This window comes from Mustela nivalis, assembly GCF_964662115.1.
Source record: "Mustela nivalis genome assembly, chromosome: 2".
NCBI lineage: Eukaryota > Metazoa > Chordata > Mammalia > Carnivora > Mustelidae > Mustela > Mustela nivalis.
In genome coordinates this window covers 130,413,075-130,440,844 of record NC_139021.1, presented here as the reverse complement: position 1 = coordinate 130,440,844, position 27,770 = coordinate 130,413,075, and the positions used below count along the sequence as shown (strand labels likewise).

General features: G+C 41.5%; 1 protein-coding gene across 1 annotated transcript in view; it reads left to right on the top strand.

Annotated features, from left to right (window-relative positions):
* ATOH7 (atonal bHLH transcription factor 7) overlaps positions 1-25,659 on the top strand; it is a 30,215-nt gene extending 4,556 nt beyond the window's left edge. Inside the window, exons 3-5 of the mRNA XM_082715102.1 lie at positions 11,310-11,459; positions 21,139-21,318; positions 22,510-25,659. Coding sequence (XP_082571228.1) covers positions 24,407-24,865 — 459 coding nt within the window. The 5' untranslated portion in view covers positions 11,310-11,459; positions 21,139-21,318; positions 22,510-24,406 and the 3' untranslated portion in view covers positions 24,866-25,659. The remainder of the gene's footprint in view (positions 1-11,309; positions 11,460-21,138; positions 21,319-22,509) is intronic.
* The last annotated feature ends 2,111 nt before the right edge of the window (positions 25,660-27,770 follow it).

Below are 27,770 nucleotides of genomic sequence, written 5' to 3'. Positions count from 1 at the left end.
CCTGTCAAAATAAACTTACAGAAATATTTGTAGTACAGCAGAAATGTTCCCCTGAACTATTCAAGAATTAATTTGCTAATCTGATACTCCATTATCCCAAATACTTTAGTATGTATTTCCTGAGAACAAGCACATTTTTTTCTCTTTTTTAAAAAAGATTTTATTTATTTGAGAGAGACAGAGAGACAGAGAAAGCATGAGGAGGGGGGAGGGGCAAAGGGTGAGAGATAAGCAGACTCCAAGCCCCATGTGGGGCTTGATCCTAGAACTCTGAGATCTTGACCTGAGTGGAAGTCAGACATTTAACCGACTGAGTCACCCAGGTGCCCCCAAAAGGACATTTTCTTAAATACATACAATAAAATCGTCAAGATCTGGAAGCTAACTTGCATACCTTACTACTCATTTATCCTCAGACCTGATTCACATTTCAACAACAACCCTTTATAACAAAAAAGGACTGCATTTTTTAGGGCATATGCCCTTTATAGCAAAAAGGATCCAGTCCTAAATCACACGTTCCATCAATTTTTCAAGTCTTTTCAGTTTTCAGTCTGAATATTGCTTAGTCTTTCCGTGACGTTCATGACATTTACACTTTTAGGAGTATAGACTAGTTTTTATGTGGAATGTCCCTCAGTTTGGGTTTGCATGAGGCCTTTTTGTGGTTAGATTCAGGATGGGCATCTACAGCAACAATATTGCAGAGGGGACACTGTGTCCTTACAGCAATCCTTTTGGGTGGCACATGATTTCGATCAGCCCTGGGAGTGATGACCTTAACTCTGATTATTTGATTAAGGTGATGTCTGCCAGATTACTTCACTGTATAGTTACTCTTTTCCCCTTTGTGATTAATAAAGAATTTTATGAGGTAATACTTTAAAACCATTTAAATACCCTGTTTCTCAACAAAACTTTCAACTAATTCATTCATTTTTAAAATATTTCTATGGATTCATGTTTTTCTACATTATATAATGGACTATAATTTATTACTGTTGGTATTTGTGTTGTTGCTCAAACATCCCAAGTCTGGAATTTGGGAGAGAGTCCACTCAAGCTGGCTTTTGTCCATATCACTCTTTGAGCATTTCCTTGCTTTTTGGCACAATAAGATATTTCAGTTCATTTTGTACTTTCTATGCCCCAGATTTGGAATCAGCCATTTCTCCAAGGAGCCCTGGTTTCTTCTAGTGCAAAATTACATTTAGAAGCCAGGATCTAGTTGTTAGGCCTAATGGGTATTGCTGTTCTAGCCTCTCTCAGTAGACAGAGTTAGGGAATAAATGTTTTTCCCCCCAGTTTTATTGAGAAATAGTTTACATAAATCACTGTATAAATTTTAAGTGTATAGCTTGATGATTTGATTTACACATATTGTGAAATGATTAAGGAATATATGCTTATACACACATATTTATTTCTGTATCTATATATTTTGAAAATCATGCAGTCAAATGAATACCTCCAATTCTAGTCCAACATCACCAGTCCTTTCTGTATTTATAACTCCCTTCACCAGCTGAAAAGTTGCCTTCATTATCCTCATTATGTTTACTTATTCAATCAGTGCCCCTGTTTTTGTTTTTTTTTTTAAAGATTTTATTTATTTATTTGACGGAGATCACAAGTAGGCATAGAGGTAGGCAGAGAGAGAGAGAGGAGGAAGCAGGCTCCCCGCCAAGCAGAGAGCCCGATGCGGGACTCGATCTTAGGACCCTGAGATCATGACCTGAGCCGAAGGCAGTGGCTTAACCCACTGAGCCACTGTGCCCCTGTTTGTAACCATTCCTATCTCTCCACCCCGGACCCTGCAGGGAAGTTCTGTTCTCCCTGCTTGGACTCTGATTCCCATTTCAGGTTACCACTGTTATTACATGGATACTCTCCTTCCCTTGCTTGGATTCTGAACCCTGGTTCCCATCAGTATCTGTGTGCCCTACATTAGGTATAGTCACCCCCTTGTATAAATTTACCTCTTTCTTACCTCAGGGCTTTTACTGAGTGCTGAGTGCTTAGTTTTGTTCTCATGTACTGATAAATACGGAGTTGTTAGGTGGAGGAAGGTCAATAATAGATCCTCCAGACTGAGAAGTCATTTTAATACTGAAAAATGAAGGAAGCCACTCCTTACCATTGACACAGAGTTTTGTTCAGGATAACTTAGTGACAAGGCATAGAGGGGGCAGATGGATGACTGAGGGTACTCTGAAGCTATTCTCTGTTGCTATCTGGACCTCAATCCCCAGCTTTTATGGAGTGAGAGGCTTGGTGGTAAGGTCACAGGGTAGTTATCTAAAGTGGCGCCATCTGTGACCCAGAGGGGATCTCTACTAGTTAGCTAAAGTGGTGCCATCTGTGCACCAGAGGGAGCCCAAAATGGAGGGCCAAAGATGGAGTCAGTGCGGCCAGCGCCCTCCGCTGAGTCTTCTTCCTTTTCTCTCCAACTGTCACTCCTTCCTTTCCCAACTAGTACTTCTTCCCCATTCCCCACCACAGGAAATTGTTATTGATAACCTGGTATATTCTTCCATGCTTTTCTCCATGATGATATAATCCATCAGCTTATACATATGGAGACATATAATTTTGGTTTTGTATGTTTGTCTCAAAATAATAGTGTCTATACCTCTCTACATCTTTTTTCATGCAACAGTCAACCGCTTTAGATCCTTTAGCTCATTCTCCAGCCTATTCTTTCTAATGGTTGAACATTTTTCCACATACTAACTGTTCCACAATTTATTTGATCAGTCCTCTCAATCTCCTATTGAAGACTTTTACTTTATTTCCAGATTTTTACCATTACAAGCTGTACTACAGAGAGAAAATTTATTTTATTTTTTAATGTTCTGGTACTTTTATTTCTTGAGGGTAGGATGAGAGAGGCAATTCCGGTTTGAGGAATGTATGTATTTTTCATTTTAGTAGATATTGTCAGGTAGATTTCCAAAAAAACGCAGCTGTTCACATTGCCACCAACACTGCATCCTTTTTACCACAAGCCCATGGGCAGAATTTTGCTAATCTGGTAAGTGATAGCTCATTGTTACTTAATTTGCATTTACCTGATTAGGGAAGTTAAGCTTCTTTTGATATATACTTGCCATTTGTACCTTCTCTTCTCTGAACTCTCTATTAATATATTTTGCCTATTTTCAATTGCATTTTGTTATCAGTTTGTAAAAACACTTCATATATTACGATTTTACCTGTCACAGGTATGGAAATATTTTCCCCAGTATTTTATCTGAGTGATTTTCATCAGACAATTTTTTAAAAGATTTTGTTTATTTATTTGGGGGTGGGGGAGAAGGAGCTGGAGTAGCAGCAGGCAGAGGATGAAGGGGAGCCCGATGTGAGACTCAGTCCCAGGCCCCCAGAATCATGACCTGAACTGAAGGCAGATGCTTAACTGACGAAGCCACCCAGGCTTCCCACCTGTATTTCTGTATTATTCAAAAATGGTTTATTTTCAGGCTTTACACAAACGAAATCATTCTGTATGTGTTCTTTTGTATCTTCTTTGCTCCATAATATGTTTGTGAGAATCATCTACATTTTTGTGTGCCGCCAAAATTTGTTCATTTGTCTTGCTGTATAGCATGCCATTGAAAGAACAGATCACAACCTACGTATTTAGTTGTTCCTTGCTTTAGTTTTTGTCAAAAATGCTGCTATGAATTCTTCTTTATGTGTTACAATGTACACATGCAAAATTTTCTCTATGGTATGTACCCAGTGGCAGGCTTGCTGGGTCAAGGGCTCTGCCTATCTTCAGCTTTTGTAGATACCTACTAACTGGCTTTCAAAGCAGTTGTACCAACTTACAGACAATCCTCTCTCCCATACAACAGTTCCCATTGTGCCACATCCTCACCAACCCCTATTATGGTCAGATTTTTAACATTTTTTGCCAGTCTGGTTGGTAGGTGGGCTACATATATCTCATTGAAGTTTTAATTTCCATGTCTAGTTTATTAGTGAAGTTGAACATATTTTAGTTTATTGGCAATTTCTAATTCCTTTATTGTGAAACATCTTTTCAAATTCATTGTTCATTTTTCTATTGGGCATTTTGTTTATTGATCTGTAGGAGTTCTGAATAATAAATTTTCCTTCCACCTCTGATCCTTACTAGCTTACCCTTCCCCTCCTCAGGGATAGCTGGACTTCCTCCATGCCAGCTTGGTCCCCAAGGCCTCAAGAGAGTCAAGTGGAACTTGAATTCCCTTTTATGACCTATTAGTCACATAGTTTTACTTTTGCTCCTAGGGCAGGAACACAAATCCCACACCTTGATGGAGGATTATTAATGTCACATTATAATAAAAGCCTATGAGACTACAGACATCCTTGGAAAAATACAATCTACCACATGGGTGTTTTGGAAAATTTCCCATATTCTTGGAGAAATTGGGACATTAATGGTTAGCAGGAACAAGGAATACCTTCATTTAAAAGAATGAAATTTGGGGGGCACCTGGGTGCTCAGTGGGTTAAGCCTCTGCCTTCAGCTCAAGTCATAGTCCCAGGGTCCTGGGATCGAGCCCCGCATCAGGCTCTCTGCTCAATGGGGAGCCTGCTTCCTCCTCTCTCTCTCTGCCTTCCTCTGCCTACTTGTGACCTCTGTCAAGTAAATAAAAAAATCTTAAAAAAAAAAAAAAAAGAATGAAGTTTGGTGTAAATCCTGAGTCTTAAAAATTTTTTTTTATATATAGAGGAAGGGCAACTCCAGTCACTGGACTGTCATCAACTAACATAATGGATGTGCTTATAGATCATTATCAAAAACTTTCAAAAATGTTCTTAGCCTACTGAACCAGAAGAGACTTTCCATGAACCAGAAAGAAACATTAAAGTGTCAGCTTTTAAAGACATTGGGGCTCAGAAGCATACTTTGCAAAGTGGATGGGCCACTGAATTTGTACCACACTTACAGAGCAAAGCAGTGTTCCTTGGCTTAGCTCTTTGTCTTCGTTTGTTTGGACTGCTGCAACAAAATGCCATAGACTAGGAGGCTTACAAACAGCAAACAATTATTTCTCATAGTTCTGGAGTCCAAGATGAAGGTAGATTTGATGTCTGCTAAGAGCCTGCTTCCTGGTTCATGGATGGCGTTCTTCTCACTGTGTCCTCACATGGTGGGAGGAGCAAGGGAGATCTTTATAGTCTCTTTTATAAAGGCACTAATCTCATTCATGAGGGCTCTGTCCTCATGATTTAATTATCTCCCAAAGTCCTCATCTCCAAATACTATCATATTTGAGATTAAGTTTCAACATATAAATTTTGGGGAGACACAAATATTCAGTCTATAGCAGCCCTTTAAAAAAATTAACATATAATGTATTTTTTGTTTCAGGGGTACAGGTCTGTGATTCATAGTCTTACACAATTCCCAGCACTCACCATAGCACTCCCCAAAGTCCATCACCCAGCCATCTCATCCCTCCCACCCCCTTCCACTCCAGCAACCCTCAGCTTGTTTCCTGAGATTAAGAGTCTCTTATGGTTCATCTTCCTCTCTGGTTTCATCTTGTTTGAATTTTCCTTCCCTTCCTTTATGATCCTCTGTCTTGTTTCTCAAATTCCTTGTATCAGTGAGATCATATGATAATTGTCTTTCTCTGATTGACTTATTTCGCTTAGTATAATACCCTCTAGTTCTATCCATGTCATTGCAAATGGCAAGATTTTGGTTTTTTGATGGCTGCATAATATTTCATTGTATATATATGCCACATCTTCTTAATCCATTCATCTGCTGATAGACATCTGGGCTCTTTCCATCATTTGGCTATTGTGGACATTACTGCTATAAATATTGGGGTGCACGTGCCCCTTTGGATCACTACAGTTGTATCTGGAATAAATATCCAGTAGTGCAATTGCTGGGTCATAGGGTAGCTCTATTTTCAACTTTCTGAGGAACCTCTATACTGTTTTCCAGAGTGGCTATAGCAGCCCTTTTAAGGTAATACCTTGAATCACTGTTTCTTGATACTCTCAAATGCTTTTAGAGAGGCCAGAGCAGCTACTGTCAGAGTTGAGTGGTTTATGACTTTGTGCAAGAGGCAGTTGAGGTTATCACAATACCTCTGGGCCAGGTTATTTTAAGTTACAATAGACAGTTTGTGAATTTCACTAACCAACTGGAGGCTCTTTCTAGCTAAAATCATGATTTCAGCATAAAAGAAAAGAAGAGGTAAGTTAAATGTGAACACCTGTTCTTCTAAAATTGCTCGACTGCAGGTACCAGCCCTAGAGAGTTGGCAGATGGTTTTGTGTTTCTAAGCCTGACCTTAGCAGCCCTTCATCAATCTTTCCCTGATTGATTTTCAGGCAAGAGGAGACTCTGGCTTCCCGGAGTACCCAAGACACCTTTGATTTAGTTACTACCTGAAGACCAATTAATTAGCCCACACTGGTTCTCTCCAGTTTTCCTAACAAAGCTGGTTCTCTCCAGTTTTCCTAACAAAGCTAGGAAACACTGGCTGGGACAATTTTTTACTAGCTCATTAATTACTGTCACCCCAGACGTGGATATTTTTAAAAGATAAAGAAAAGAGCATCATTTTGTATGGGGGGTAAATGGAGAATCTCCAAAGCCTGCAGCTATCCTGCACTACAATTCCTGTAGCCAAGGGGCTCTTGTCTTTCAGAAACCTCCACTGTTAGGACTGAAGCTACCAACTGCTTTTCCCGTTGCATCTTAAGTCATGGAAGCCAAGGCAGGCTTGTTAATCATGAGAGAATTTGCCCTTGACTATGAGGCACTTTTTATTTTTAAAATTTCCTTATTTTCCTTTTCTTTCTTTTCTTTTTTTAAAGATATATTCATGTATTTGGGGGGAGGAGAAACAGAGGAAAAGGGACAGAGAGAATCCCAAGAAGACTCTTGGTAAGTGCAGAGCCCTTTGTGGCTCAATCTCACAACCCTGAGATCATGACCTGAGCCAAAACCAAGAGTCAGATGCTCAACTACTGAGCCAGCCAGGCACTCCAAGTTTTTTTTTTTAAGTCAAATGGGATTGTGTGTGTTGTGTTTTTGTTGTTGTTGTTGTTGTTGTTGTTTTTAATGACACAGAATTAATTCATAATCAACTCTCAATTCTCCTTTGGGTAGATTATCTGGGGATCTCACTTCCCCCCACCCCTTTTTAAAAAGATTTGAGAGAGAGAGAGAGACAGCAAGAGAGGGAACACAAGCAGGAGGAGCGGGAGAAAAAGCAGCGGGCTTCCCGCCAAGCAGGGAGCCCGATATGGGGCTGGATCCCAGGACGCTGGGATCATGACCTTAGCTGAAGGCAGACGCTTAATGACTGAGCCACCCAGGCGCCCCTCCCTTTTTTCTTTCTTTTTTTGGAGGGGGGGAGGATTTATTATTTTTTTTAAAGATTTTATTCATTTATTTGACAGACAGAGATCACAAGTAGGCAGAGAGGCAGGCAGAGAGAGAGGGAGGAAGCAGGCTCCCTGCTGAGCAGAAAGCCTGATGCTGGGCTCCATCCCAGGACGGTGGGACTATGACCTGAGCTGAAGGCAGAGGCTTAACCCACTGAACCACCCAGGTGCCCCTTTTCTTTCTTTTTTAAAGGGAGAGGATCTTACGCAGGGCATGGAGACTGAAGTGGAGCTCAATCTCATGACCCTGAGACTATGACCTGAGCCAAAATCAAGAGTCAGACACCTAACCTACTGTGCCACCCAGGCTCCCCTGGGGATCTCACTCTTGACACCCACTCAGCCAGCTTCCCCTTGTCCATCTCTCATCTGGCCCCATTTCTCTCCTAGTCTTTCCTCAGTCTTTGCTCTTCATTCCCAGCTAGGGCAAAGCTAGGAAGAGTCAGGGCTGGATGTGGGGATGTGTTGGATTTGATAAAAAATACCAGAACAGGGGCACCTGGGTGGCAGCTCATGTCATGACCTCAGGGTCATGAGATTGAGCCCTGAGTCTGCCTGAGATTCTCTTTCTCTCCTTCTCTGCTCCTCCCCACATTCTCCCTCTCTGTCTCTTAATAAATAAGTAAAATCTTGAAAAAAAAAAAGTACTAGAATAGCATACCCATTTTTAGGATTCGTTACTTTGACTCTTCTCCTTTAAGAGTAAAACCATGGAGTGCCTGGGTGGCTCAGAGGGTTAAAGCCTCTGCCTTCGGCTCAGGTCATGATCCTGGGGTCCTGGGATTGCGGAGAGCCTGCTTCCTCCTTTCTCTCTGCCTGCTTGTCTGCCTACTTGTGATCTCTGTCAAATAAATAAATAAAATCTTTAAAAAAAAAAAAAAAGTAAAACCAGAAGTTGATTTTGGCTACCAAGAACTTCCTCCTCATGATGGCATTTACACATGATATTTAAAAGATAAACTGAGGCATACTAAAAATTTCATGAGTTTGAGCAAAAATCAATTCCAGTCTGGCAGTGCTAAACCAGAAAGTGGTTAGAAATGCTCCACCATCAGGAGCTATGGGCCAAACGTTTATAGAAAAGACTTGGAAGCAGAGCAAGTAAATTATTTGATTGGCTATAGCTTAAGGAGCTGCCTTATTTGTGAAAGCCTAGTTGGCTGTTTATGACTGGTTGTCCTTAGGTTTTGGTTTCTTAACCTTGAGGCATTTACAGGCTTAGGTATTGATTTGCTTATACAGGGGCTAAGGCATTAGAACCACCTCAGTCTTGTAGCCTCCTTGTTTAAGTAATTTAAAAGTAGTGTATGCATTAAATTTTTTGTATTATGGAAAATTTAAAAAGTGCACAAAAGCAAAGAAATACCATAATTACTCCTCCCAGTCCCTTCCACTCTATATTCATTATGCAGCTTTGATGTTTATCAACTCATGACCAATTTTGTTTCATATACACCCCCAACCCCAAGTGTTTTATGTTCTGGGCTTGGATTCACCTGAAACCCTGTTTCCCCAGTTGAACCTATCCAGGAGGTGACCCTGGGTGCTGCAGATTCCTGTTGGTCTGTCTTCCACTCCATCTTGTGGACCAAGGCTTGAGAACACCTCGAGTGTCACATTCTATTATACTTGATGGGGAAACTCGAGGCGTCCTGGTGGCGGGCAGGACAAAAGGACAGCTGTGCCGGGCTGATCACAAATTAGGGCATCTTTGGAGGTTGTCCTTCAATTCCCAATTAATTTTTAGGAGAGCTTTAATTATGCCATCAACAGTCCTCACTTAAACAATCACAGGCACTCTGGCTAGGGGGGACAGGAGTGACAGACTAGATTTGCATAACCATTTACCCTAATTAGAATGTCAAAAGTTGGTGGCTAAGAGGCCAAGTTGTGCTGTGACTTAGTATCATTTTAATTTAGACCAATTTCCTATTATCACAACTGTCTTCCTCTTTGCCTCTCAGGTCCTCTTTCCTTTTAACTGATTTGTAGCAAAAACAGAATGGAAAACAGAGCAACTAACAACTCACTTGTAGGCTGAACTCCCGAGAAGCTCTAAAAGGTTTCTTTCCTTAATCCAAGCCATGATTTTAGCTTCTAAATAAACATAATTGCATGGACATTTAGATGTAGCACTAGTAATTTAGGTAGACAGTTAGCTTTGAACCCAGAAGCCTGCTCTTTGTGTATGTGTATGTGCACGCACGCGTGTGTGTGGGTATGAAGTGGAAGAATCATCTTCAGGTTGTCCCAGGAGAAAAAAATAGTGTCTTTGTATAGTCACTTTTATTCCAGTGCTTTAACACAAGGATTAGTGTGTAATATCACTTGTAAGATACACTCATTAGTAGATAATTTTGTTTTTAATAACGTGGAAAGCTTCTGTAATAAACATTTTGGACTATGAGATTTGAAAACTACAAAGCAGTCTGAGAATAAACAGAACTCTAGGTCTCAGGCATAGGAACCACCCTAACCCATTAGAGACTGTTTAGGCACGCATGGGTGATTTCTGGGTCCAGAGGCTGAGCTACTTACCCAGGTCGTAGTTAAATCAGGCATCCTCTGTCTTTCCGCCCTCATTCCCTTTTAGCAGCAGGAGGCCACCTATTTAATTAGTTGGGGGTGGGAGCGTCTGTAATCTCCTGGGGGCAGCTTTAGTCCCAGGATTGGATAAGAGGGTGAATCCAAACCCGGGTGTGGCTGGCCTCTCCCCTGCAACATATGGGGAACCCACCATGCCTTCAGCCCAAGTTCCAGTGGCAAGCATTAGTGAAGAGGCCTTCCCTGCTGGGAACACACCCTGTAAAGCCAAGGGCAGGTGGCGTCACTAGTAGAGGTCAAGCAGTTCTTAGACCAAACAGCATCTGGCAAACTATGCCAATTGGAAATCAATGTCCCTCCCTGGGTGGGTTTAATTTTATGGTTGTTTGCACAAACTTACAGCCCCTAATGGGAAGGGCAGAGCTCAGAGCAGCCTCCCAGGATTGTTCCAATGGAGTCTGATGTCTTCACAGCCCATCGATAAATTGAATTAAAGAGTTTTGTTTAGTAGAGGCTAGGGTTGGAGCCTGGTTTCAGGCTAAGCCAGACTATAGTAATGGTGGGGTTAGCCACTATTTATCCAAGGCCTGGAGGTCTGACCACAAATGCAATACATGTAAGCTCCCAAAGCCTACCACATCATCTCCAGCCAGAGGGAAACATGTGGGTTCCTCTGCATGTGGCAATATTGGATCATTATGTCCAATGTTCTGATGCCATGTTAAGCAGGCCAGTATTCTCTGGACTGACATAGATTTTGTTTAATTTTTTTTTTTAAGATTTTATTTTTATTTATTTATTTGACAGACAGAGATCACAAGTTGGCAGAGAGGCAGGCAGAGAGAGAGAGAGAGAGAGAGAGAGAGAGAGAGAGGAGGAAGCAGGCTCCCTGCAGAGGAGAGAGCCCAATGCAGGGCTCAATCCCAGGACCCTGGGATCATGACCCAAGCCAAAGGCAGAGGCTTTAACCCACTGAGCCACCCAGGTGCCCTGGGCTGACATAGATTTTAGAGTGGTTAAGACACTATGTTCTGCAGTCAGACAAATACAGTTTCCATCACTCACCAGCAGAAGGAAATTGGGACAAGTTTCTAACCCCTCTAAGCTTCATTTTCCTCATAAATCTCAGGTACTAAAAATGGCAAAAAAGACAATAATGAAAAGTCTAGCCAAATATGAGTAAGATAGACATGTTAAATAAATACGCAGGAACCAAGTGAGTAGTGCTGGTTTTAAAATCTTGAATGTTAACATTTTTACAATGGAAGTCCATAGTCTTAAAGCTGTATGGGAAGTCTTCAAGTTGCTCATTTCTCCCCTGTTTGGACTCACTAGTCTTTCTTGTTTTTCAACAGAGATGAAGATCCAGGCACATATTTTGATTTACCCTGTAATGAATGGGTTCTTGTGTTCGGAGGACTTCATGCCAGTCTCTGGTCCAATCAGAACCAGAACTCCAGGGAACCCAGCAGTAGTCATGTAACAGCTTCTGTCACATTCCTTAGGTAGGTCACTCCCCCGAGAGAGCTGCGTAATCAGGATCTAGTGATGACTTAAGGGAGAAAAACTTTTGTGTAGCTGGGGATGGGGTTGCTTTCTTCAGGGCCAAAACTCTGCTGGAGGTGGGCATGCCTGGCCATATGTACCACAAGGCTTCCTTTCCCCCATCAAAGACAGTTTCATTGCAACGGACACCAAGGGAACAGGGGCAAGGAGCCCCGCTTCTGGGTGCGGCTGGGGGAAGTGGACAGGGGAAGAAGGGCCAGTTCTCTCAGATGAACAGAGAGCAGCAGCGGTCATAGAAACTGTGCTACAGCCCAAACTGCAGCTTCCCTGAGATGCCTGGTTACTTTCTCCCTTATCTGCAGCTTCAGCTGAATCCCCATCACTGGGGCAGGATGAAAGGGTACCCCTTTCTCTAACAGACACAAACTGCTGTGGCTTCTGGTCACAACCAAGCCCCTGATGACTCCACTGTTGTTCCCTAGCCACAGCTAGAGACACTTGACAGGCTGGTCAGTCCATTTCTCTCTCCCGGGTATTTGAAAACTTGACTGGAATAACAAGTGGGCTGGGCAGTCATCTCATGATAGTGCTCTAGGACCAAGAGCAAGAGCTCCTCAGGTCCCAGGTCACCTTCATTCATTCACCTGCCAGAGAATACGTTAAGTTTCCTTTGATTTGGTCAGCTACCCTCATATCATTTCTTGTCTCCATTTTGCTTAAAGACTGGTTCTGCTTTCCTTTTTCCTTCTGCAATAACCTTAAGTGATACTGTTTCCTACTGAAAACTTTTTAAAAAGAGGTAGAGAGAGGTGAATTTTGTACAGTAGGTTTATGATGTTTGCAAGTGGTTTAATGTAAAACTTTTGGGTTTTCCAACCTTGAGAATATCATTCTTAACTTAAAATTTCCCTCATAGAAGGCATCTTCAACCATGAGACCTATAAGACCACCTGGAGATGCATGTACCAGGTGGCTAGCCAGCTGGACTTGTTCGTTGGCTAAGTGATTTACATCTGTGTCTGGAAGGCTAGGCCTCCACAAAATGACCAAGTTGGCTTCCTCAAGAATAGGTGGCATTAGAGTGCTATTCCTTCAAATGTCAAAGGTCTCTGAAAAAGGGTCTTGGGCTCATCTAAGCCACACAAATGCATGAAGCCAAGTACACTAAAAAAATTTTTTTTATTTTATTTACTTGACAGAGAGAGAGAGAGAGAGAGCAAGAGGGAACACAAGCCAGGGGAATGGGAGAAGGAGAAGCAGACTGCTCGCCGAGCAAGGGCCCAATGTGGGGCTCGATCCCAGGACCCTGGTATCATCACCTAAGCTGAAGGCAGATGCTTAACAACTAAGCCACCCAGGCATCCCTAAATTTTTTTTTTTTAAGTTTTATTTAAGTAATCTCTATACCCCACATGGGACCCAAATTCACGTCCCTGAGCTCAAGGTTGCATGCTCTTCTGACTGAGCCAGCTAGGTGCCCCTATTTTATTCTTTATGAACTACAATATTACCTTCAGTGATTAATTGGAACAGCCTCAGCTATGCCAATAATACAGTGAGCAGGCCAAGGGTTTCCTTCCATTACTTCTAGAAATGGCTTCTTCCAAAGGATCCATCCTTCTAGTCCATGTTCGGATGCTGATTCAGACTGGGAAAGCTCTAGCCCCATCTTCTCCAAAGAGCTTCCTCTGAGGATCCAAATGTGAGGTTGGGTCCTTTTATCAATGACAACTCTGAAGATAGGTAATATTCCAGAGCAAGAGATCAAAGTCTCCCAGCTCCCTCAAATAGGGAGACTTTCTATAGGATATCACCAAGGGTTGGTTAACTCCACAGCACAGCTAAAGACACAAGTCCCCTTCAATTTCTTCTCTTTTCTGGCAATGGAGTTCATCCTCTCCCCATGGCCATGATCAGATTACTTCCAGATGGCTGCCTTTGGCACAATCCAACTTCACTTCTGTAGGAGCCACTCAGAATATGAGTGGTACTGTTTTAGCTTCCCATAGACCACATGATTCACCAAAACTTTCTCCACGCTTCTGGAGTTTTCATGTTTCCATGTCATGAGTTAGCAGTTAGAGCCCTCTTAATGGAACTCCCCACCTGATGACTCTTGAGCCTTCCATTTGTTTCTCTGTCTCCCACCCTCCCTTTCCTACGCACGTGGTAGATAAAAGGACTAGGAACAGACCAGGGGGAAGCAACTAGGTGCATCATCAGGCAGATCTTGGGTAAAATCAGAAAAGAGTTGGATTAACTTCTGGGAATTCAGAAGCAGACTCTGTGGTTTGAAGTACAAAGAGGGTCACCTCCTTGACCCCAAAGCACTGATGCTGACCACTAGCACCTAAAGGCACACACTGCTCCTGTTCTGTCTCCATTTCTGAAGCATTACCCACTATGACCCTGAAATGGAAATTTTCTACTGACTAATTTCTTTCTAATTTCAGAAGCTCATATTGTGTGATAAACTTGTGGCAGCCCTCCCTTTTTACTTTGTATTTTACAGAATTTCAGACAGGAAGCATAGTATAATGAACCACAATATGCCCATCACCCAGCTTCAACAATTATTAAGTCATAGGCAATCTGGTTTTACCTATACTTCTACTTATTTCTCTCTGTCCCAGATTATTTTGAAACAAATTCCACATATTTTATAATTTCATTTGTGAATATTTCAGTATGTATCTCTAAAATATAAGGGCTTAATGTAACCATGATATCTATTTATCTAAAATAACTTGCCAACAATTAATAAATTATTATTATTAATTCCTTACTATTAAGTATGCAATCAGTATCCAAATTTCCCTGACTGCCTCATACATATTTGTAATATTGGTTTATTAGATTCAGGATACAGATAAGATCCATACATTGCATATGGCTGATATGGTTCTAGTTTCTTATTATAATTCCATAGGTTCCCAGTTCAATTTTTCTTTTTTCTCAGGCAGTATATTTGTTGACAAATGACTTTTTGTCCTATTGAGATTTTCAATTCTGGATTCTGCTGATTGCCTCCCTACAGTATCTCTTAACATGTTTGTCTTCTTTTTTATTTTTTTATTTTTTTTATTTTTTTTTAAGATTTTATTTATTTATTTGACAGAGAGATCACAAGTAGGCAGAGAGGCAGGCAGAGAGAGAGAGAGAGAGAGAGAGAGAAGCAGGCTCCCCGCTGAGCAAAGAGCCCAATGTGGGGCTCGATCCCAGGACACTGAGATCATGACCTGAGCCGAAGGCAGCGGCTTAATCCACTGAGCCACCAAGGCACCCCCACATGTTTGTCTTCTAAATGTTAGGCAAATTGTTAGATATAGAGGACTAATAACATTCAGGTACAAATTTTTAGTAGGTATACTAGTAATGTTGTGTTTTTCCATCAGGAGGTACAGTATCTGCTTCTGTCTCTTAACTCTTTCTAGTGGGTTAACTGAACAGTAATTAGAAGCACTCAAATAACAGAGATGGGTTATTTGCAGGCACTGGTCCACCAGGAGGACTTGGGCAATAAACTGTGGGCTGGGACAGTTTGAATCTGACCCTGCCACCAATGCCCTTCTCTCTACTGGCACTTCCTTCCTTTCTGGGTCCCTTTATATTCATTCAAAATCTGTCCTGACTGAGCAGCGAACCTCTGATCATCCTCCTTGACAGCTAGTTTTTTGCCCTGAAAATTTTCCCAGCCTCAGCATCTCCCAGCACAGCCATCTAACCATTGGAATTACCAGAGAATTTGCATGCTTCAAGTAACTTTGTAAGAGATATCTTCAGGACTCAAAAGAATGACTAGAAGGCAGTGGAGAAGGAATTAGTTCATTAATTTCAGAACTGCAAGTTAGACTTTTGAGTGTAAAGATACACATATTTTTAAAAGACTTTTGTTTATTTGAGAGAGATGGAGAAAGCATATGAGTGTACAAGCTGGGGGAGGACCAGAGGGAGAGGGAGAAGCAGACTTCCCACTGAGCAGGGACTCTGATATCATGACCTGAGCTGAAGGCAGATCCTTAACTGACTGAGCCACCCAGGTACCCCAAAATATACAGATATTTTTTAAAAAAATCAAATGCTAAAATGTTTTAAGATAGTCTCTTCCTGAAACGTAAGATTATGGATTGTGCTTGGATACTGCTCTCTGGATATCCTCCAAGATGAAGAGTTTCTATGGCTACATAATTTGGGAAACTCCATATATCTCATCCTGAGAAGGACCATGATCATAGTAAAAGGTCTGAAAAGTTCTACAGTAAAAAGCCTGTATAGCTTTGTTAAAACCAGAATTTTCTTTTCTTTGTTGAAGAGTAACAGTTTCAGAATACTCTTTGAGAAACCAATAAAGCTGATCTTCTGGGTAAAGTGAGGCATGAGAGAAAGAGGGCACTGGGGGCTAGAATCAGCACTTTGGAATTTCTTTGACCCACTCGAGTCTGGGGCTACTGAGGAGATTGAATTGATAAGAGGTTCTCATAATGGGCTTCTGCTGAAAAGTTGTGTTCTAGGTGTATTTCTTGGCCTAAAGTCATCAAGTATTAAAGTAAACTTTTGGCTTCCATCTGAAATGACTTACCTGTATCCTGCATACCATCATGGGGCATGGAGGCACAAACCTATGTTTCATGGGCCCCAAATCAACATTCATCAGTTAGTAGCAGAGCAAATCTGCTTAGTGATTCATGTGACTTAGAGTGACAGATTATATGGAAAGCGGGCTTTAGCTCCTGGGGAATAGGATGGATGTGCTGGAGGAAGGGGGCTATGGGCATCACTTGGCATCAGAGTAATGCAGCCGGCAGTGGTTGCATAACTGGTAAAGCACAAGGTGCTCAGCTGTCTGGGTCCCTGAAGCCTCAAGAAGAGGCAGTGGTGAGAGGTAAACAGTAAGTGATGGAAGACCAGGGTTGGAAGAGCTGACTCTGTTGAACTTGGCTTATGAGGCGGATGGTCAGAAGCCCAGGGTCAGAGAGGTATTGAAAACTTAGGCTCTCTCTCTTTTGGTATTGACATCCAAGAATCTGATATGTGAGGAGATGCAGAAGCAAGAAGCTATAGGTATGGTGAGATGTGGAGATGACAAGTCCTGGGGCTAGGGAGGTGTATGTGGGTTGAAACAGGCCATGAGTCCTTTGCTGTGAGAACAGCAAGTGTCCACGTCCTGGGGAGAGAGAGCTCGTGGTAAATGAGGGATCTCATTAACCACACTGATGGTCAGGACAGGCCTTTAAGAATCTAAGGAGGAGGGCATACTGCGTGTGTGTGTGTGTGTGTTTGTGTGTGTGTGTGTGTGTGTGTGTGTGTGTGTGTGTGTGAAAAGATGTAATTGCAGGAGGGTCTGAAGAAGAAGGATAAACTCAGTAAGTCCTCAGGAACCTTTGATTCTCTCCCAGGTACATCAGATACCAAGCTCAGGGCTAGGTACTAATTCTAAATTTTAGTAGGAGATGGAGCTCCAAGGAAACCTAAGATTTGGTTCACGGAAATAGGCTAATCTGTGCCTGCAAGATATCAGTCTCACTGCCTACTCTTAAGGAGGGCTAAGACAGGTTGGAACTGACACAGTGGTGCACATAAGTCTCAGCACCTTTAATGAACTTCCGCTATGGGCCGGCCATAATACTAGGCACTGGGGGTACACTAAGGCCCTGTCCCTAACATCACAAGACCTAGTGCAGCACAGAGTGTGTGCTCTAGGGAGAAAGAGAACTGGGTTTCAAATCTACTCACTGGCTATGCAGTTTGGTTTAATCAGGGCTTTGAATTGTCTTGGTCACAAAATGAAGATTCTAACAACCCCTACACAAATGGTATTGTGAAGATAGGAATTAATGCCTGGTAACCATTTAGTGTTTCCTGAAGGCATTACTTTATTTATGGTGATGACATTGGTTTCTTTAGCTTAAGGTCAGCCTGAATAAAAACTTCAGTCAACCAAGCAGCTAACCCATATTTATCAAACACTCTAGCAAGACCCAGGTATTCTGAAATTTGCCCCTTCCCTCAAAGAACTTATAACTTATTTGGAGAAATAGGAAATGAATTCATAAGAAGATACCAACAATACCAGTTTGAGGGTAGAGATTTTTGCACTGTGGTCAACTCTATTTCTGGCACTTCTGGCACATAGTAATTTCACTAAATATTTGAATAAATGAAAGTTTGAAACAATGAAACAAATTGGTATATGGTTGCCAAAGGAATAGGAAAGCACATATACTCCTACGGCTACCAATGCTGGATACCACTTGGAGACAGCCAGGAATCTGACTGGTATAGATATCTAGTGAGCTAGGCATGACCTCTTTTTGCTCCCTGCTCAGTGAAGGTCAGTAGGAGGCTGGGGCACAGACAGGAAAGTAAGACTCAAACATGATCGTGAGGCGGAACAGGAAAACAGGAATTAAAAGACCCAAGTCTTCGGACATTTAGAAAAACTTGTTCAGCCAAGCTGCTGAAATTGCACAAAGAAACTAAAAAGCAACATCAACTAAAATAGAGAGAAAACCACTTCCCCCTGGGGCAGGGAGTGGGTATCAGCGGCTGGCCTGGGCCAGCAAGGCCTCTGGGCTTTAACTGTGAGCTGACTCAGGTACTGCCTGAAACCTGGATTGTAATGAGAGCCACCCTTTGGGGAAGTCAGCCACCTGCTCACTGTGAAACAGCGAATACCACAATTTCAGAGCAGAAACAAAAGCAGTAGGTCTGTTGCCACTGCTTTGGAGGGCACAATTTCCCCCAAAAGAGTCCATTTGAGCAGGAAGAAAAAGAGCTGTGTTCCTAGTGGAACAGTGTCTACTCTCCCTTTGTGTGTGGGGTCCCTTCATCTACCTTTTTCTCCTCCTTTCTTTTTTTTTTTTCCAACCAAATTTCTTTTTTTAAAGATTTTATTTATTTATTTATTTGTCAGAGAGAGAGAGAGAGGGAGGGAGAACACAAGCAGGCAGTGTGGCAGGCAGAGGCAGAGAGAGAAGCAGGCTCCCCACTGAGCAAGGAGCCCGATGTGGGACTCGATCCCAGGATCCTGGGATCATGACCTGAGCCGAAGGCAGCGGCTTAACCAACTGAACCACCCAGGCGTCCCTCAACCAAAATTTTTGAGCATCTGTTATAAGCTAGACACAATTCTACGTACTAAAGATACAGCTAGGAATAGTACAGACGAAACCCCTGAATTCCTGGATTTGCCAAAGAGCGAAGGACATAAAGCATCAGATAGAACAGGAGTTGAATGACACAAGAAGCCACCTGGGAGTGGGAAGATATCTGGGGGAGATCTGGGGAAACTGTATTTGAGGCCAAGGGAGCAACCAGAGAAGAAGCTCCCAGGTGGGGGAAAGCATGGGATGTGGAGGAGGAGCAGCCTTTTGAGAGGGCAGCAGTAAGAGATGATGTCAGAGGGCTGGGGTCACCAGCCAAAATCCTTCTTCCTCCAGAGCACAGTAAAATCTCTCTGCTCTGAGCCCCTAATGGTACTAATCACATACTGTTTTCATGCCTAGGACAGTGGTCCCAGCTTTTCTGATCATACGCTCCTATCAGAGAAAAAACCCAACAACACTGGCATATACTCATATATAAATACACGTTTTTATATTTTGTGTGCCATAAATATGCCCCAAGATAGAAATTTAAAAAATGAGATCAAATAATTATCAGCAGAATTTCTAATCTTCTCACATACTCTAATGGATTGTCTTGTGTGCTGTTTGGGGACTATAACACTGGTTTATGACTCAGGGTTAGTTTTTTGATGGGTGGCGGGTCTTATCTCCACAACTGGATTGTGAATTCCATTAGGCTAAAGGCTGTCATCCCTGATGTTGTCTGGCACAGGGCTGAACAGATAGAAACAATAATTACTGGTGGATACATAGACGAGGAGACACCTTTGTATAGGGTCTTCGCTGGGAGGCAGGGATGGGTCCTGTGATTTTGCTGTTGCCTGGAGAAAAGATTCCTTGTGCCAGTCCAGGGTTCAACCACTGAAATGGGGCCACTGTGTGGACTATGGAAGAAGGAATTTATTATAAGGATGATGACTTACACAATAGGGCAAGGGGCTGAGAGTGCAAGGGTCTAGAAAGGGTTGTTGAAGCATCAAGGAATAGTCACTAAGCAACCCTGGCTTGGGTGAATGAGGAAGAGCTTGCAGTTGGGTCTGGGAGGCATGTATTTCCAGGGGCTGAAATAAGACTAGGTGGGGAGTTGTTGTGCGGTAGAGCTGGCAGTCGGGAGGGAGGAGTAGAAACACAGTGAAAAAGTTCAAGAACAAACGGGAATTTAGGTGCACCCTTATGTCTGTTCTCCATGGCCTCTAACCTGCAATAATGTTCAGAACATGTTGACTTCACTTCTGCTTCCCAAAGGTCATGTAATTTCCTTTGGCCCACCTCAAATCCAGAATGACACAGGGAAGGGCATTCTGAAAAACATAGCTTCTGGTCCAAATTTACCATAGAACAGTGCAACCCATCCCTTGGATTGATTCCCTTTGTTCTGCTTCTAGACTCATGAAAAGAAATCATAACTGATTTGTCTTCTCAAAAAGACCTCAGTACCAGGAAGGGAAGGCCCTGGATGGTGAATGCAAATATTCCAGGCACTGGAAAAATAGAGCATCCCCTAAAAATTAACACTTTAAAATATGTGTCTGTAACTACAAAATTGAACCTTAAACTATAATACAATCCCCAAATTTACTAGCCAGTAAGTCCCTGAGCAGCAAAAGGGAAAAGGAACTCCTTTCAATTTACTCCTCTCTCTCTGTTCCTGCTCCTATGGAAGAGAAGGAAAATAAAGCAAAAATGAGAAGAAAGGAAGGGAGGCTAATCTACATCTTGAACAATCGCCACAGGTCATTTTATGTACCCAAATAAGCACCTGTACCACATTTAACTGTATGCCAAACACATACAAGTGTTTACAAAGATTAACTATCTAATCCTCATACCAAATCTGTAAATTGGTTCTATTATTATCCCTCTCTTTAACAGATTAAAGTTAAGAGGCATAGAGAAGTTAAGTAAGTTGCCTAAGATTGCACAGCTGGGATTCACATCATGACTAACTGTAGCTTTATGTATAAAAGATTCAAACAATGATTCATTAAGTTCATTTTCATTATCATTTGTAAAATCTACTCACAACATGAAGTATTAGTTGTCATTTAAAGAGTGACTTCCTTAGGGACCAGGCAGGTTCTTTACAGCTACAGTCTCATCTAATGCTCTCTACTGCCCTTTGAGGTAGGTATTATGATTCCACTTTGCAGATGGAAAAATAGAAGTGATCTGTGTAAGGGCACACGGCTAGCTGACAGGAGATACAGGACTCAAAACTGACTCCAAAGACGGTGCTTAACCCAGAGGAGAAGGCTAAGATCCTCCTCCTCCTCTCAGAGGAGGCTAAGATCCACTATGGAGAAGAGTGAATGCAGAATCTAAACCATGCAAGTCAGTCTCGCTCATGGTGAGGAGAAACTAAATCAGACTGTCAAGTCAGAATTTTCAAGCAGTGTGTGAAGCGATGGGGGTTGGAGAATCACCTGGAGCACTGTGGTAAGCCCATACTTTCTGGAGATGAGTGATCACTTCTGGGGCCTGGGATGGGAACCTCTGCATCCTTGTCAACTATCTTTAAAATAATATTGCTCCCATTTTTCTACTCCTACAGGTGTAAACTCCTTCTATGTCTCCCTCTCCTCCCATCTCCATCTGTTAGTTTTGATTTCTGGCCAACCCTGAGATATAAAGTAACTGCCAGTTCCCTTGGTAAGATCATACCTTCAGTACAGAAACAAAGTGGGAATTTCTGAGATGCATGTTCTTCTGGCTCAAATGGTGCTATTTTCTGGTAAGAATTAATTTTGCATTCAAAATGTGGAGCTAATGTGTATGTTCTTTATGAGGTGAAGGAATGCAAATCATTCATATGGGTTATTCACTAGGAATGCACTCATTCTGTAGCATCTATCTCTCATTTACCTAATTTATTTTTCTAGCCATTCAGTTTGTGTATTAACCTTCAATGTCTAAGTGCTCTGCTAGACATTAGAGTTATAAAATAAGTAACACTGTCCTTTAAGTACACAATTTTTAACTTTATTTCTGAAACCTTCACTAGTGACTTGTCTGACGTTGGGAAGTCACTGGTGGATCTCAGTTGCCTACCATAAACTGAGTGGCTCATATTAAGTGATCGTATAATTTGAAACCCTCTAAAATCAAAGGACACAGGATATTTTAATACAGTCATAAAGTTGCTCAATACCTCTGAGCATACTGTTTAGCTTCTATGACACACCTTCTCCTCTATAAAATAAATGGGAGGTACTAGAGCAGGTTTGAAAAGTGTATTCCGAGGATCTTTGTGAACAGGCTTTTCTAGGAAAAAAAGGTCTGTGTTCAAAAAGGTCTAAGAAATGCTGGAGTCAGGAGATTTCTTTATCTTAGGACTTCTCAGAAACTTTACTAATTTTGCTTCATGTCTCTCCAAGCAGGAGATAGCAAATATGTTTTCCAAACTTGCTTGACAATGAAATCCTTTTCCCCTAAGGCCTCTCTGTAGTACTAATAAGTTGTCCTTCAGAATACATTTAGGAAATGTCTTACTTTACATACTGTATACTCCTAAGGCCCTTTATTATAGCAATGTTCTCTATGTATCTCTATCTTAGATCAATTCATGTCATAGATATCTGGTAGTTTATGTTCTTATGTGCTGTATGCATACTGCTATTTTTCCTTTTTGGAAAAGTTGTGCTTTTGCTTCTCTTAGTACACAGGCTATAATCTCTCCAAACATGAATACATGGCTTGCAAAATCACACCTTATTAGCACTTTGATCAGTAGAGTCCAGAAGAAGCACACAGTATGTTTTGTGGGGCAACATTCCCAAGAGTGTCACAGAGGAGACTTCTTGGGGAAAGGGATGAGATATGTGAACATGACAAATAATAGGATTAATAAAGCAGATTTCCATAAGAATTCAAAAAATATATTTGACATTTTGATGATGAAATACTGTGGTCTTTTCTGTCATAGAATTACCATTCCTGACCAAGACTATTAGGACTCAGAGTAACAGAGCTGAGTGGCTCTGTGCAAAAGTCTGTGTTCAACATCTGTCACGCTGGAGATCATTAAAGTTCAATTGCATCCTATTGTCTTCCTGCTACTCAACTTCATTTCACTGTCATTGCTTCAGCTGGGATTAATCAACTATTTATGGGAAGACTGGACTTGGGGAGTCAGGACATTCACAATGGGGTTTCAGTCTGAGGCTACAGTGGGGGAAGAAAGTTATAGGTAAAAGACTCCTGCTTTGTTAGAGTTTGTTGAAAACTGAATTAAACAAAAATATCTGAGAATAATACTGACATCATTCATATTTCAAAAGAAGAAAGAATGTACTTGGTATTCCTGAAGAATCCAGAAATGATCCTGGCTTGAATCTATTTGGAGCTGGTTTCTTTGCCACTTTACTTTTCCTTAAGAGCTAGAAAAAAGCTGTGATGAGAGAATCAAATTAACGGGTTCTCTGTATAAATCATCTCATTATCAATAGTGGAAATGGTGCTTCGTTATTGTTCCTGAGGACAGCTGATACAACTGAAACATCCATGTAGTATGAAATATTTATGGCTTTATGAGATGGGGGAAAAAGACTTCCCTTAGGAATTATTTTTAAAAATCTCACAAATTACTTAGCTGTTTCCATTTTGCACATATATGCACATTATGGTTAGTTTTATTAGATTTAAATGTCAAATTAAATAATTATCATCTCAATATATGTTCCCAAAACATTTGTGAACCTTTTTCAGGGGAAACAGAGTATAAATTTTGAGTATCCAAAGTATCCAAACTCATGCAATCCAACTATGTAGCTAGAATATTTTTGATATACCATTAATATCTTTTAATATGTTACAATAAATTATTCTGCAGAAAACAGCCAAATTATTTGGACAGTAGAATTTCAGGTCTGTAATATTAGGACCTACTAATTTGTCCCAACTTCCTTAATAGCTAAGATAAAAATGTCAGTATATCAGATCGGCATTAACCAAAAATGTCATACATCTTGACAAAGCTAACTCTCCTTAAACTTCTAACATATCTCTTAATTCCAAGACCAGCATGTTCACACAAACAATGTCTAATAAATGTAAAACCTCGGTTACGTTTTTGATACATAAGCGGCTACTTGATATGAGAAAAGATGGACCAAGCTCTTTCCCCACCCCACCCCCCCCTGTTATTCTTTTGGGGACAGCCAGGCCACTCCAGATGGTGTGTTACTGTTCGACATAGCTTTGGAGAAACTTCAACAGACGAAGGCTGTAATGTCAGGATTTTGCTGTGCGTCGTCCCCCTTCCCCCCCTGCAGTTCCCAGGGTAGGAAGGTGCTGAGATGGAAGCTGAGGGACGCCCGCCCACCTGCCACCACCTGTTCCCTCCCTCAGCCCTCTGCTATAAATTCTCCTCCTTCAAAGATTCATCCAGCACTCTCCGACAGCTACTGCGGAAAAAGCGCTCCTTCTCTCCCTGAGCATCTGCAAAAGATTTCGTCTTCCTGAAAAAGAAGTCTCGGGCTTTCCCAGAGGACTTGAAAGATCTTCCCCAAACCAGCCACACCACACTCTGCAGCAAGAAGGTTCCCTTCTCTTTTCCAACCTCACGTTGGGAAAATGACTTTCTCTTCAGCACCTCAGTTTCCCCTAAATGTGAGCAAGTGAAGAGACAGCAGTCTGGTTATCCAGTAGGACGGAAGGCGGGGTCCCGTACTCCCCACTGTAAACTCTGATTCCACGCGAGTCGCTTCGTGTATGACTTACTCGCTCAGAAGAGCCACGTTGCGGAGCGGCTCCACAGACCGGCTCGCGCGCAGGTCCTGAGCGGGCGAGGGAGCTCAGAGCCGCCCTCCTTCCGGCCTGGGATGAAGTCCTGCAAGCCCAGCAACCCCGCGGCGGGAACGCGCGCCGCGCCCGCGTGCGCAGGCGGCGCCGAGTGCGCGGGTGCGTGCGCCGGGGCTGGGCGGCTGGAGAGCGCGGCGCGCAGGCGCCTGGCGGCCAACGCGCGCGAGCGCCGGCGCATGCAGGGGCTCAACACCGCGTTCGACCGCCTGCGTAGGGTGGTGCCCCAGTGGGGCCAGGATAAAAAGCTGTCTAAGTATGAGACCCTGCAGATGGCACTGAGCTACATCATGGCGCTGACCCGTATCCTGGCCGAGGCCGAGCGATTCGGCTCGGAGCGGGACTGGGTCAGTCTCCACTGTGAGCACTTTGGCCGCGACCACTACCTTCCGTTTGCGAGCGCGAAGCTGCCGGGTGAGGGCGAGCCCTACGGCCAGAGGCTCTTCGGCTTCCAGCCGGAGCCCTTCCAGATGGCCAGTTAGGGCGCGCCCCCTGCCAGGGGGAGATGCCCAGAGATCGAGCTCCAGAACCGTAGCCCTTTCCCCAGGAGGTGGCCAAGGATGCGTTCTTAGATTAAAATAGCAAACTTTCAGGTCACTTTTATTCGCGTCACTGGTTTTATGGACACGATTTTATTGCCTTTCTCTTCCTCCTTATCAGTATTTTGTAGACTACATTGATGGAACTTGTGAATGGTTTTGATTCCTGTGAAAATAATGCCCCCTCTCCCTTTTGGGGGACGACTTTAAGGGAAAACAATCTTAAGAAAAAATAGGATTAGGCTATACTGCAGTGTTAGTCCTCAGAGAAACAATCACTTTCTTAAACTTTGTAAGTTTGACGTGTTCGGGTGAAGTTACAGTATTCATTACGTATGTATGCTTAAGACAGCTACCTACCCGTCGTGTAAATACATTTATGCTTACTGCATTGTGTGTGTATGCATGAAGTAGTCATACTTTTTTTTTTTTTTTTTTTTTTTTTTGCTAGAGTACCTGGCGTGAGTGCTCTGTATTTTTAAATGTAATTATTAAAATATAGATTTTGTAATATAGAAATAAAAATGTGAGCTTGTTTTTTATGCTAAGTGCCCTGCTAGTTTCCTGATGGCAATAAAGGCCTATTGGGGGCGAAGATATTGAGTGCTTCCCTGAGTGAAGATGTGAAATGTTTAAATCTAATTGCACCAATTGGCAGATGTGCTCTTTTCTAATACTAAAAAAGGCAAGCTGATGAGAATACAATAATTAAACTGAAGGCTTTCTCTGTAACTTGGAACTATAGATGTATTATTTTTCATGTTTTTTTTTAAAGGTTAAATTAATCTAAACATTTAGCTATTAAGTAGATATACAATTCCTCAATATTTTATTGAGGCTAATTACTACTAATTCCTTACAAGTACCCAAATATATGTTTGTTCCTATATAGGAATACATATATGTTAATATTACATATATAAATATAACTAACACTGAGAAATTTTAAAATGTTGCTTTTGTAAGTTATTTCCTTTTAATCAGTACAAGCAAGCAAAAGGGCTAATCAAGATTAGAGCAAAATAATATGCATGGTATTTGTTTGAATTACTTCCATAATTTTGCTTAACCACTGGATGCGTAAACCAAACCCTTAATGTAAACAGTGACTTGGTGATCAATAGCACTGCATGCATTATTAGAAATAGCAATTAGAAATAATAATTAGAAAAAGCAGGACTCTAAGTTATGTGTGCATTTGGCATTTTTCACAAGTTAACAGAAACAGCAATGATATCCCCCAAACATACTATGGATTCCAACACCTAACATCAGATGCAGCCACCTACTTGCAATTTATATTATTTCTATAGAAAGTCTCCGTAGAATTTTTACTTTCTTAGTTAACCCTAATTAGCAAAATCCATTTGGTATATAAGGAATGAAAGTATCTTCCCCGGGGCATAAACTTAAACTTACAAAATTGCAAGTGAATCCCTAGAAAGCTTGGAGAAACAATTGCTGAATTTCTCTTTCCTTCTGATATCCGTTAATAAGAAACTGAGGAGGGCTCGGGACTTTGCTTCCTCACTGCAAATTAGAGGGTAAAATGTTTAGGCTTAGAAGATACTATAGTTTACACTATACAACTCTAGAAGAGATGATACCATGTCCTCTTTCTGGCCACACTCCACACCACAGTGTGTACTTGAACTAATGACAAGGCTCTGGGCCTCTGTCTTTCTTACTATTTGGGCACGATAGTTTATTATTTAGACTCGGAAAGCTTCATTAATAACCCCAGTAAGTTTGTAGAGTTTAAGAATGAATAAAATCAGTACTAAAAGATATGTTAATAAAGATGTGTTAAGATGGAGTCCTTTTCCCAGTAGGCTTCATATCCCATTCTCTAGACTGTAAATTACCTTGTAAGAGAGAGCTGTGCTTTTCATTTTATCTCTAATGGCTTTTAGTATAGAGGGATAGACAGAATAAACTCTCAATAAATATTTCTTTTTAAAATTATAAACAATAGTTTCTTAATGAGATTGAATAAATTAATTAATAGATATTAATAGATAAATATCTATCTAATAGATAAATAGATAAATAATTCATTAGTAATAATAATTAATAGATAAATAGATAGGATCCTAATCCCATGTCTCTTCTTCCCCATCCCATTCTCTGAAAGAATGGTAATCTGTCGGTTAAATATTTTGCCTATAGTTTCCTTTTCTGTGTTTTTGAAATCTCTGGAAGCAATTTAGCTCTTACCAAATCCCTAAGCTATCCACCCCACTTGATGTACTATTTTTTCCTGGGAGACATTTGAAGGAAAAGTAAATGAGTCTTAGTGATCAAATCCAGTCTTGGATAAAACTCCAAAAACTGTACATTGGGAAATCCGTTTTGATTTATGGATTAGGAGCTTGGGTAGCACAAGTATAAAATCTTTTTGAAGTTAAGATTCATATATTATTATACATAATAGATTTTAGATTATCAAAACACTTAAGCATTGCTACAGTATTCTATACTGTACACATTTGAAAAATCTGTGTTCTTTCTAGTTTGACAACAAGGCATATTGAAATTCAAAAGTATTCTTTTACCTGGGCTCCCTTTAAAAAAAAATCAAATATTATCAAGCACCTACCCACACCCAGGCTTACTCAACACCACCCTTGTCCTTGGATATTCAGCCAAGATGAACACACGTACTAATGAATAAGCAGTCCTAAACAGAGTATTGCTGAATACTTCAGTGGTGTAGCTCCAGTAACATATACCAAAAGAACCCTTTAAGAGGGGGCATTAAAATAAAAGAAGACTCCCCTGGGCAGGTTGTCAGTTTGATTAGTTATTATATCTGGGCTCTTCCTAGGTGCTAACTGGAGGCTGTATC